A 13450-nucleotide genomic window follows, 5' to 3' on the forward strand; every position below is an offset into this window, starting at 1 on the left:
CTGCGCTGTATAAGGCTGAATTTCACCCAAAGGAAATTATTTTAGTATGGTTGCTAGTAGTTTTAAACATCACAGCCTCAGATCCTGGAAGACATGGGTCCAACTCTGCTCCTATTGAAATGGATACGGGCCCAGATACCACAGTGAGTCATGCTCTATAAGTACCTGATCCAAAACCCACTGAGGTCAATGGGAGTCTTTCCAATGACTTCTTTAGACTTTGAACCAGGCCTTAAATATGTAGATTAGATGAGAAGAAGAGTGAGTTTTCCTATTAACATTAATGAGAGCAGGACAGAACCTCATGAATTGTAGTGCCAAATTAACTAAAAGAAAGGGCAAAATTCAAAACTGGTGTAAACAAGTGTAACTCCAAAAACTCTTCAGAGTTGCTCCCAGTTACACCAAGTCTGGATTTGGCAAAGGGAGAGGGAGAGATTGAATGGGATATTGCAGATTTTTAATTTTGCAATATTTTGATCATCTACCAAATTTTTTTTAAAAAATTTAAGGTCAATTTTCAAACCTGAGTGCCCAAAGTTAGGCTCCTGAATACATATATGGCAAGTTCAGCATGATTTTCAATGGTGTTCTCTGCTAAGTTGTAGGTGCTTAGCTCTTCTGAAAATCAGGCCTCTTTTACTGAAATACTTATACAGTATCAGCTCACAGGATCTGAAAGTTATATCCAAAAGTGAGTAATTAAAACTCCCACAGGAAGTAACAGTTAAGTATTATTATCCCCCTTATTCTGCAAATGGCGAGCTAGAGAAGTTATGAGACTTGACTCTGCCATTGAAATCCTGTTTGATCCTGGTCAAGAACAGAGCACGGAATCCTGACTCCTAAGTCCTTTGGTCTGACCATCAGAGCCATTCCCTCCTTTAAAAGGCAAAACCCCTTTTAGGTATTTCCCACCCCCAAATAAAAAAAAAAAGTCATTGCAACACATTGTCTCATTTAGCAAAACGTTGTGAAATATCAAGCCAATTAGTTGCAATGAGTCTTAAAGGAATTTTTCTCATCGTCTTGGTAGTGTAGCAATAGAGCATGTGATTGGATTTTGGGTGCTCCCTATCAGAAGAATGAACAGCATCCCCCACAGCTGCAATATCTTGCATGAAGGCAATTGCTAACACTAAAGATGGCAGACATGATGTCCACTCGTGGTCTTATCTTTATTTCAAACATTCTTAAACTAAAAAATGAAAGAGGGTAGGTGACAAGCAGGGCAGGAAATTATTTGGTGAGTACTTTGCTTAATCTGTCCTCTCACCACGTCACATAGCTTCTCTCAGCTATGACTATGACTGTAAGCCATGCAGATCATATACAGTAAAGATTCAGAAAGAAAACACGTCACAGCAAGAAAAATTCACCCCTAAATCTTAACCTCCTTCATCAACAACGATGCAAAACTTTTACTTTCTGACTGTAAATCAGCATTACTACTTTCCACAAACTTTGCAAACATTCATCAGCTGAAATGTTTTTTTTGTTTTTTTTTTTAATTCCTTCATAAAGTAGGGAAGTAAAAGGCCAAAGTTTATTGTTGCACTGACATAAATGTGCAATAACTACAATGGGCTTGCTCCAGATTTACACATGTGTAACTCAGATGAGACTGTAGCTCCTAATGACACTGCTGATGTCAGACTTATGCAAATCTTCCAAGCATTACTGGATGTACTGGTTTTCGGAATGCAATTCCCAGTTGTCCCTTCTATTTGCATTTGAAGATTTATATTTAAATCCTCAACTGGTGTAAATTGGTATAGCTCCATTTACATCAGCTGAGGATATGGTCTGTAGAGTTTATGGGCAAGATTCACTGGAATATTCTGGTTGCTTTGCACCACTCTGGTGACACAAACCAGCCAGAAACCAAGAGTAATTGACCGGTAGGCTGGGCTCATGGCTGCTTTGTATCACCAGAATGGGAAAAAAGCAGGCCAAATGAACCAAGGAATCTGGTTGAATATTTTTACTCAAAACATTTAAAAATTAATATTTTTTTCAAATACTTGTAGATCCTCAGATGAAAAAGTGCTCAATAAATGCAAAGTTTTGTCATGAATAAACACTAATGTGGGCCAGTTTTTAAAGGTCAATGCAACGAGTGTACCTTCAGGAATGCACACCTACCTGTTCAACCCAGAAACCCTCACGTGTGCACAATGTGCACAAGCAGTATAAATGCACATGCAAGAACCCTTCACGTTCAAGGGTGATCAACCTTAATATCAACCTGTTATATCAACCTTTTGAAAATCTGGAACAACAGGTCTGATTCTGCTCCCACATAGGCTACCAAGAAGGAAGTGAAGAAACAGACTGACAGAGCCAGAAGAGTACCCAGAAGTTACCTACTACAGGACAGGCCCAACAAAGAAAATAACAGAACGCCACTAGCCATCACCTTCAGCCCCCAACTAAAACCTCTCCGACGCATCATCAAGGATCTACAACCTATCCTGAAGGACGACCCATTACTCTCACAGATCTTGGGAGACAGGCCAGTCCTTGCTTACAGACAGCCCCCCAACCTGAAGCAAATACTCACCAGCAACCACACAACAGAACCACTAACCCAGGAACCTATCCTTGCAACAAAGCCCGTTGCCAACTGTGTCCACATATCTATTCAGGAGACACCATCATAGGGCCTAATCACATCAGCCACAATATCAGAGGCTCATTCACCTGCACATCTACCAACGTGATATATGCCATCATGTGCCAGCAATGCCCCTCTGCCATGTACATTGGTCAAACTGGACAGTCTCTACGTAAAAGAATAAATGGACACAAATCAGACGTCAAGAATTATAACATTCAAAAACCAGTCGGAGAACACTTCAATCTCTTTGGTCACTCGATTACAGACCTAAAAGTGGCAGTTCTTCAACAAAAAAACTTCAAAAACAGACTCCAAGGAGAGACTGCTGAATTGGAATTAATTTGCAAACTGGATACAATTAACTTAGGCTTGAATAAAGACTGGGAGTGGATGGGTCATTACACAAAGTAAAACTATTTCCCAATGATTATCCTCCCTCCCCCCCGCCCCAAGACGTTCTTGACAACTGCTGGAAATGGCCCACCTTGATCATCACTACAAAAGGTTTCCCCCGCCCTGCTCTCCTGCTGGTAATAGCTCACTTTACCTGATCACTCTTGTTACAGTGTGTATGGTAACACCCATTATTTCATGTTCTCTGTGTATATATATCTCCCAACTGTATTTTCCACTGAATGTATCCGATGAAGTGAGTTGTAGCTCACGAAAGCTTATGCTTAAATAAATTTGTTAGTCTCTAAGGTGCCACAAGTACTCCTTTTCTTTTTAAGTCAATGAAGGTACTGAGAGCGGAATCTGGCCCTGTATGTCTACTTACCTCAAAAGAGGTGGAGTTTATTACACTGCTCTTTTTTTCCCCCGAGTACAGAAACACATTCATCAGAGCACTTCTGAATTATGGGTTTCTGCCAAATAAAAGGGCACCTTGTCCCCAACATCTTTGGTCTCGTGTTTGATCCACTCTTTGTGATGACTATGCTTTGATTCATCATCATTGGTCAAGTGGGGTGTTCCCAGTAAATAAACAGAATATAGCAGTTAAGTATAATCAAGGAGACAAATTCTCGCTTACTTGCTGTTAGAAAACAGAACCCTTCATTAACACCCCCTTTGCCTGACTCTTTATACCCTAGCAACAGTAACTATATATGTTGACAAAATAAGCAAGGTTTCACCAAAGCAAATCAGCCTTAGATCTATGACCTGTTCATTTGGAAATCCAATAAATCTAAAACCCATATTATTATTTTGTACAGAATGGGCTAAATTCTGCCCACCAAGGTACTAGTACAACCCTATTGACTTTGATAAGATTGCATCTTTGTACTGATGGGGTGACTTTAGTTCTAATGTATGTGTGTTGCTATAATCTTAAAGTACTATCCAGCCTAATAAACTACCAGATTTTTTTCTTTGCACCTCCCAGGAATACGCTAATGTAAACCAATTAACTTTTGACTGTTCAGATTCTCTACTGAAAGCTGATGAATCATAAAATTCAAACTCAGGCTTGTGTTATCTGAACCAAATGAAGTCTATGAACCACTTATAAAAAATGTCAAATAAGAATACGGAAAAAATAATGAATAAATAATCTTAACAACTGGGTCAAAGGTCATCAGATGCACTTTCCCATCCATTATATATGCCGGTATTCTTTCCTAGAAGTTTCTCACAATTTTTTATAGCTCTAAGCAAGCAAGGAAAATATCACATGAATTATTTTATAACCATATGGGATGATGGCCTCATAGTTTATACTGTGGACTTAAATGAATCTATTGTAATTATGGATGTGTCACTGAAAGGGAAACGATCAATAGTATTCTAATTTTCTCTACATTCTGCTGCCCTTTTTTTTTTTTTTTTTTGCGCCACCCAAATAGGTATTATTCAGAGGCATTAAAAAGAAACCACAGCAATACAAGATTTAATAACATATTAGGTGTTTTTTCATTTCTCTGCTAATAAGCCAATGAAAAAAATCAAATGCTGGGAATGTGGGGGACTTCCTTCAAGGACTGGTAACTCACTTCTACATTACCAGTTTGAATCTAACACAGTTCAGTAGAACCAAATTTCTGAAAGTTGTCAGGTGCTCTATACAAACTTAGGTTAGTGGTATCAGTGCAATGCAGTCCCATACAGTCCCAGGTGGTAGAGTATAAATCGTCATTTGGTAGTGGAGTTTCTGCTCACTGGTTGCAGTTTAAAGGTGTCAATATAAGGTAAAGTACCACCACCGTAGGTATTCAGGTTGATAGTCTCAGAGTGTCCAAGGATTGACCAGGCAAGGGAAAAATTTAACTGTCACTGATAAATATTAGGACTTGTTGGAATTTCCTATGGAATGGAAATTCCATTTTTCCAACATTTCAAAGAAATTATTTCAAAACTTTCCATGAAATGAAAATTCTGAAAATTTTTTGATTCAGGAACACTGAAATGTTTTGCTTTAATAACATGCTTGAATCTTTTGGTTTCAAAATAATATTTCATATATATAATACATGCATCATTAAAATATAAAAGTCAAAACAAAATGAATCAAAATTACAAAACTGAAAACAAGAAATTCAAAATGATTCGGTTAGACAAAATATTTCCACAAAAATGTTCTGATTTCAATGAAAATGCATTTTTAGACAGAAAACTGTTCCATCTAAAAGCTTTCAACCAGCTCTACTAAATATGAACTCTCTAAAACAATACAGAGGCATATTAGAAGAATGACACTGGGAAAGCTGCTCTGTGGATAGGGAACTTTAGTCCCCAAGGCTTTTAAACTGCTTCAAGAGTCATACATTCATTTTTAAAAGTGATAATGGATAGAATTTACAAAAATTGTACCAAGTGCATTAGTATTTGATGATCAGTTACAAATCAATAACATTTTCAAAAGAGGCCACTGACTCTGGGGGCCTCAGTTTTTGGGTGGCGAACTTACCATCTCAAGTTGGGCATTCAACTGAGATACCCTAAATCACAGGCCATTTTTTTAAATTTGGCTGCAAGGGTCTGCTTGCACAGTACATATTCATATCAAACTCCTACCGATTTCAATAATTACTTGGTGTAAGTTAAAGAGGACTTCAGGATGAAGGCCCCAACTAAAACTATTTTAGTGAATTCTTTTCTGCTATTCATCCTTAATGAACTGCACTGGTTGGCAATTACACAATATTGTGACCGCTGGATTACCTATAAACAATTCTTCCAAGCAACCTGATTTAACACTTATAAATCTTTGCTTTTAGAAAGGATTGTTTTATTACCATAAGTACACAAGGAACAGACTGACCTAAACCAGAAGCCAGGTGACAGCTGCTTTCAAAATTCCAATCTGCTTATTGATGCAAAAGGAGAAAGGGAATAAATGAGTGATTGCTGCTGATTCCTATGACAGCTCTACATAGGCCTTATAACATCTCCAGATTTTTATAGCTAGAAGCCAATTAGCTTTATTTCATACGTAAATGGTAATATAACAAAGGGAAAATAAGAATTCATTGGACTGCATTATCATAAAGCACAAGGCACATTTTAAAAATCACTTCACACACTTCTTGCTTAGTGTCTCTCTCATGCTTTTTTTATAGCAAAGAATTTTTAAAAAATAAATTCAAATCCATTCAGCTGTGTATATTCAAGAAATATCAAGAAGTGGCAAGACACAGTAAATTTCAGTTGTTCTCTCATCCCTGGTATTATCAATAACATATAATGAGTTATCTCATACATTGCAACAGCTGTGCTGATCAGAGAGATAACTTGCTTAATTTAACAATCCAAACAAATGGTATGAAGTCAGAAGTCCCTGAGGGGGTAAAAAGGCTTCTATTTGGCTATAAAGGACTTTAGAAGTATATGGAAATACCCTAATGACATTTTAAAAAGGTGTCAGGGGTATGTTAATTTATATTTGTCCAGTTTTAGGGTGCTTCTCTCCACATGAACAAATGAAAAGAACCATGAGCTGTTCTTGTTTCACAGTATCATGCAATGTAAGAAGAAAGAAAAGTACAATGGAATGGATGCCTAGAAATTCCATTGCATGCAAGGATGTCTCCTTTCCAAACAGAGGGGCTGGGATGTTCAGTCAAATGACGGATCTTGTTGGCTAAATATTACATGATGGTTTTATAATGATAAATTTAGTTTTGAAAAGATGATTAATATAATGCCTTTGAACTTTTCCTATTTTCTGCAGAAACAGATGCATAATTTATACAGCACTGAAAAAACCCCAGCTTAACTTTGCAGCCAAATATTACCCCTTACTGAAGAGTATCCTAAAATATCATAGCCTGGGCACTCTCACACTGGAAAGTGGTAGTTGGCATTGTTCTCTCAAATACACAGTCTGCATCTGGACATTCTCTAGGGCTTCTCCTTGCATGTATGAGGAAGAAGACTAAGTGCTTCCGAATTTTTGAATCTGCTGAAGTTCATATTCCCAAGTACCTTAGAGTTGTTGATATTTGTTTCCAAACACATTGAAGATTTAAGAGAGAGAAAAACAGAGAGATCCCATTTATGATGAAATTATATATTCAGTTGGAGGCCAAATTGCAGTAACTGAAGGTCTAAGGCATCCTCATTACAATGAACTATTTAAACAAGGTGCATTACATTTCCTATTTTAAGATTGCATTCCCTTAGGTAAAGTCCAACAACTGAATGTGTATTTAGAGGAGTAACATAACAGATAAGAAAAGGAGTACTTGTAGCACCTTAGAGACTAACCAATTTATTTGAGCATGAGCTTTTGTGAGCTACAGCTCACTCACGAAAGCTCATGCTCAAATAAATTGGTTAGTCTCTAAGGTGCCACAAGTCCTCCTTTTCTTTTTGCGAATACAGACTAACACGGCTGTTACTCTGAAACATAACAGATAAGGAGAAAGATCCATATAAATATATACCTAAAGAATACAATAATTTTAATTTAGATCTTAAACCCTCATTGAGCCAACGGCCCAGAACCATGAACTTTCTTGAAGCTCTGCACAATGAAAATATTATGGATACAGAGTGTAATAATGAGTAACTTTGCCATGTAAACTATGTACAAAACAAGGGGAAAATAAACAACTACCACACGGTGGTTACTAGTGAGGCTGGTTTCTGCTTGGCCTTTCTTGGACATGCAAACTGCTGAACAGACATTTCCTTGTTTTATGCAATCTGCATAGATAGGCCTGTAAAGCTAGTCTGACCACAAGAGATTAATAGCTTTAGCCAAATAATGTGGTAACCATGTGAACCATGAGCTGCTCTAGCTTGTTTGTGAACCTCTCAGCAAGGTTCAACATGCCGCTATCTGCATCTTGTTGCCAGGAAACACAACATTGCTTTTGGAATACAGGAAAAGTCAGGTTGAAGTGACCACAAGTGAACTCCATGAAGACTCATATTGACCCCGAACAATCCATATCCAAAGGATTAGGAGGTGTCTCGGACAAAGAGATACTGTTTGTCAGAGAGAGCTTCCTCCTACACTTCAACCCCTAAAAAGTCTTTTTCAGATTCATTGTACAAAACTAGAAGTCACAATGCTGAGTAAGTTCTGTGTCTAGGCTCATGCTGATAATTATCTTCCAAGGTAGATCCCTCAAGGAACTAAATAGTTGGATGTACAGCATTTGCTAGATCTTGAGTCCACAACAACATAAATCTTTTAATAGAAAGGGTACAGGATGTTGCAAATTGCTAGTGTACATTAAGCCTTATTCTGGGGCCTGATTCTGTAATATTGACTAAGGCCAAGATCTCCACTGAAGTCAATGGAGAGACTGAGGTAAAGACTACAGGATCAGCAGCTTGGTGAGAAAGTTTAGCAACTAAAAAGTATTAAACTTATTTATACTCTCAATATGCTACCTCCTCTTTTATCCCCCCAAAAACTGAAATGGACAATACCCATTGAGAGGCTGTTGTTTAAAACTGATCCAATTCTGGATGTTCAAAGATCTGTCTCTGTACTTCAGCAAGTCCCTAGCTGGCTATAGAACTTTCAGAGCAGTTCTGACCCAGCATTTCTGGATTTTCCGGGATTACACTGCCTCTCTAACTTTACTCATGGCAACAGATCATAATGTGTTTGACAATAATCCTGATAAATTTCTTTCTGACTAGTTTAGACAGACAGAAACTCCATGTACCAAGATGCCAAAATACTCACCAGACTGGAAATTAGCATCATAAGCGTAAAAGGGGACGGCACTATTCTGCCAGTTTTACAATCGGAAAGTGGGAGGGTTAAAGTGGCTGTGAAGGGGTTTTGAATTTTTTTTTTAATTATTCACTCCTGACACTGATTTAGACTAGCCATCTCATGTGTATAGCAATGGAATTTGTGAGGGATTTTTTATTTTTTAAAGGAAAACTTAACAAGGAACTTTGTTATTAGCTGAGCTCAGATTTTAGTTACTTAGATCTGTTTTTCTTATTTCCAGACTCTCTCTCTCTCTTTTTTTTTTTTTTGGCTGATTTATTTGCAATTTTCATAGCCAGTTATATACAATTTAAACTACCTGAAAAAAAAAATGTACACCACAACACTGTAAAATTAAAATATAGTGGATTCTATCTGATTGCAAATTACGGTTTTTTGAGGAAAAAGGCATTTTTTTCTGAGACTTAATTCCATTTCATGGGTTCTAGATTATTCCCTAAAATATATAATTGCATTTCTTTTTCTCTACCTTGCTTTAATTTTCAATGCAGGTTATGAACTACCTAGGTGCTGGCATTATTTTCCAGGGTGTTCTCAGTAAAAGGGTGAGAAGTTATAATTGATGAGGCTAGGGCCTTAGAGGCTAATCCAGTGCTCAGTAAAGTCAATGGAAAGACTCCCACTGACTTCACTGGGCAATGGTTTGGGCCTCTGGTATCTAAAAGGCAAGCTCAGCATTGTAACTGAAACAGAAACGTTTCTGACCCTGAAACATTCAGGAAGAACGAATGCCACTCTTCAAAGTGTGTGTGTGTGTGTGAGAAAAACTTACAGAGATGCAGATACTAGAGACTAAACTCAAGATTTATTCCATGTATGTGGACAAAAGGGTAGTTCTGCACTCTATCATCAGAATAAGTGGCACTGCAGGCTTCTTAGGCAGGGCACAAAAGATAGCAATAAGAAAATAAGAAAAGATATGAGAAACTACAATATGCAACAGATTTCCTTCAGCATATCTCCAACACTTTGAGCTTTGCATTTAGGAGTTCTCTACAATGGCCTTCATTTGAGGCACGAGAGAGAAATATTTAATGCAGCAGACTTAATTTCCAGTAGGACTCATGCAAGTATAGTTTCATTTCCATATCTCAGTCCTCCACTCGAGAAGTGTCTACACTTGAAACGCTACGCAGCTGTGCTGCTGTAACATTTCAGTGTAGGCACTCGCTGTTCTCCCTTCAGCACAGGTAATCCAGCTCCCTGAGTAGTAGTAGTTAGGTCACAGAAGAATTCTTCTGTAAACATAGCACTGTGTACACTGGGGGTTAAGTCGGCTTAATACACTGCTCAGGGGCGTGGATTTTTCACACCCCTAAGTGATGTAGTTGGGTCAACTTAACTTTTTAGTGTAGACCTGGCCTACATCTTGCATTTACAAGGGTACAGACTTGATAATCTAATAGATCTTTTCCATCACTTATTTCTAACAGCCTGTGTCCTGATCCTGCAATATAGAAGTAACTAGGAATTTTGCCATTCATTTCAGTGGGAGTGGGATCAAGACCAAAGTGAGAACTGAATCTGAAAAATATTTATCCTCTTGTCTTTGATTTTCAGAGAACAATAAACTGTCTATAGAGCAGGGATCTCAAACTCAAATTACCAGGAGGGCCGCATGAAGACTAGTACATTGGCCCGAAGGGCCACATCACTGACACTGCCCCCCCCACTGCCCCTGGCCCCAGCCCTTCCCCGCCCCCATTCCAACCCCTTCCCCAAATCCCCGCCCCTGCCCCGCCTCCTCCCCTGAGCACGTGGCTCCCCGCTCCTCCCCCCTCCCTCCTGGAAACCGCTAAGTGCCACCAAACAGCTGTTTGGCAGTGGGAAGCACCTGGAGATAGGTAGAGGAGCGGGGACGAGGCGTGCTGGGGGGGCAGCGGGGGAGGGGAGCTTGGCGGCCGCAGAAAATAACGCCCCCCCTCCCCCCCCACGGGGAGCTTTGGGGGCCGCAGCAAATAGCTCTGCAATAGAGGAAACTATGACTTCTAATATGCAGTATGATATTCCTACGTGAAATTCCTAAAGTTGGAGAATAGCACTTTTAAAAGTTTTGAATAAGAATGTTCACATTCAAATAGCTAAGTTATCACCAAACATTCTATGCTGGTGAAATTAACACCATTCCTAAATTGAACGGACCAATTGTTTAATTTGAAAAGTTGCTTGGAATGTACTAATGAAAAATGTACATGGAATGTATGTGGTTAACCTGGATTCACATTAACTGAGCATTATTTCGGTCTGAATCACTTATAATGCAGCAGTGCTTTCAGTCATTCTGTTGTCCTCTTTAAATAGCTAGAAGTGAGCGGTTTCTAATGCAGAGACAAGTTTGAATTCAGGAGTTGAAGAGCCAGTGTTGAACAATACAAGCCATACCAAGATTCGCTGTTGACCACGTTAGTTACTACAGAATATAAGCTTTCATTTTTCAACTTTCTAGTCCCTCTGGCATGAAAACCTTCTAGATATAAATCCATGTTTATCAGTCTTACTCAGCCTGCAAACAGGCATAACATTAAATTCTTAGATTTGGTCAGTGCCTATTGACTAAAAAGGGAGTATTGCCAATAACTCCAATGGGCACTATTGACTTCAATGGGCTATGGACCTTTGGAGAGGTACGAAATGACCCCATTCATGTTAGGTGGCTGTTTCATTCAAGTCTGATAAGTATCACCTTGATCATATTAGCAGAGGCATTCAGATGTTCCAGTACTGTGGACTGAGTTTGGGATTATAGACAGATTTTGAACAAGTAGATTATCACCATTCTTTTTCTCCCAACCTAAAATTCACTTAAACATATGCTGTTCCCTGGTATGATTATTTATCACTGGGCTAGCATTGACAATGTGCTGCATGCTGTAAAAGACAAAGACAGACCCTTTCCTGAAAAATTCACAGTCTTACAAGTCAGACACAGAGAAGACAAGAGTGTATTCGGAAGGGAAGGAATAATTTAAGGGGCTTGGTAGTGGTGTTTCTCTGGAGGAGAGTGGAACATTACTAGTGTTGGAACTTTAACACTCAGCATAAAAATGACAAAAAATGGTACTCTGCACAGGACCCAATTAGCTCACTACAGGGAGACTACAGGCAACATTACCATACATTTCAGCAAATACTGGCATATTTTAAAATCTGAAAAAAAAATACCAATCTGTTCCCCATATGTATGGGAAACAGCACTGAGTTTTATTTTTCTTAATTGCAGTTTAGCTGTGTGCACTTGGTTTTGCTAGTAAGTGAATGCAATTACCTACCGGTACTTCACTTTGATCCTGTCATTGTCTGGGTTGCAGTAGAGTCTTTCCAGATGCTCCTGAGAGTCATTGGTCACACTTTGCCAGGTCTGAGTAGCAGTCCTCCTGATCTGCCAGTGATATGGCAACACAGTATGATGTTTGGGACAGTCACTGCCATAAATACAATTGCCCTGCAGAAAATCCACACAGATCTCTATCTCATCCTCCTGGTGGGTGTGATATTGCAGCTGGTTCAAAAGTTCGAACACAAGATCAAGTGAAGCCTCCTCGCTTTTGTCCTGGAAGAGCCCAGCATTGAATTCATCATTTGGGTTCAAATTGTACTGCATCAAGCAGCTATTCTCCTGGAATAATCCAGATGTGTAGCCTTCGAGTATCTTGTCTGGGCACACTGGACAGGCTGCAGCATCACTTGAGACTGAGTGAAAGGGGTGATGCTGGAATGATTCATTAGTGGAATCAGCAGCAGTCCCAGGATTGGTTTCGGATGGGAAGCCCTGAACCCCAGACTGAATCTCCTGCTCAGGGTGACCAGGGGGAGGATGAGTCTCTGGGATTTGACCTTGCACATCTGAAGCTCCTGGCATCAGCACAGCCACATTGCTGCCCGGCTGGGGACAAGGGGCACTGAGTCCTAGGGCCTTTTTCACAACGGGTTCACATAAATTGCTATGACCTCCACTTTGGCCTCTGTGCACAAAGACTCCATCCAGGTTCCCAGCTCCCAGCAAACTGGTGAAGATTGGCCGCAAAGCCCTGAGAGTTTCTGTGTCCAGCCTCTTCTGCACTTGCTGCTTCTTCTTGAAGCAAGGCTTTACTGGTGGGATCTTATCAGACAGCCCTATCTGTGGGGGGAAGTCTTCTGAAGGAGAGCACTTCATCCCTGGACAGTGGGCCTGCTGCACAACACAGGCTGGCTCCAGTTCAACATCCATCCGACACGGACTCTGCTCTTTCCAAATCACTTTCAAACTCCCAGAGCCTCACAAGAGCCAAGCTAGGGCAGAAGGGAAAACAGGACAGTTAATCTCTCTAATTGTTCAAGGCTGACACAAACAAGATCACTCCTGGAGAGAATTTCAGGCCGGCAACAACAAACTCCTCCTCTTTCTGTGTTTGTGGGTAGCCCCCAGGCATGTAAAGCATGAAACCAACTAAAGTGAGACTAATTAATCCCAACCACACACTTGCAGTCTTCTCACACACAGTCTCAGAGACACATTCAGACATTCACACAGTCCCTGGAGGGGGCAGGGAGAACGGATTGCGGGGGACAACTAAAGATAGAACAGGAACGGGAGTCAGGTCACAGGGCTAAATGAAGGGAACCTGATGGGGACACCGAGCAGACAACCCCGG

General features: G+C 39.8%; 1 protein-coding gene across 3 annotated transcripts in view; it reads right to left on the minus strand.

The window, feature by feature from the left end:
- Nucleotides 1-13450, minus strand: part of LOC102939002 (TCDD inducible poly(ADP-ribose) polymerase) — a 61313-nt gene that overhangs the window by 20288 nt on the left and 27575 nt on the right. For all 3 annotated transcript variants that reach the window (XM_037909558.2, XM_037909556.2, XM_043521697.1), the window contains exon 2: nt 12089-13088. In XM_037909558.2, coding sequence (XP_037765486.1) covers nt 12089-13026 — 938 coding nt within the window. In that variant the 5' untranslated portion in view covers nt 13027-13088. The remainder of the gene's footprint in view (nt 1-12088; nt 13089-13450) is intronic.

The sequence above is a fragment of the Chelonia mydas genome, chromosome 9, assembly GCF_015237465.2.
Source record: "Chelonia mydas isolate rCheMyd1 chromosome 9, rCheMyd1.pri.v2, whole genome shotgun sequence".
Lineage (NCBI taxonomy): Eukaryota > Metazoa > Chordata > Testudines > Cheloniidae > Chelonia > Chelonia mydas.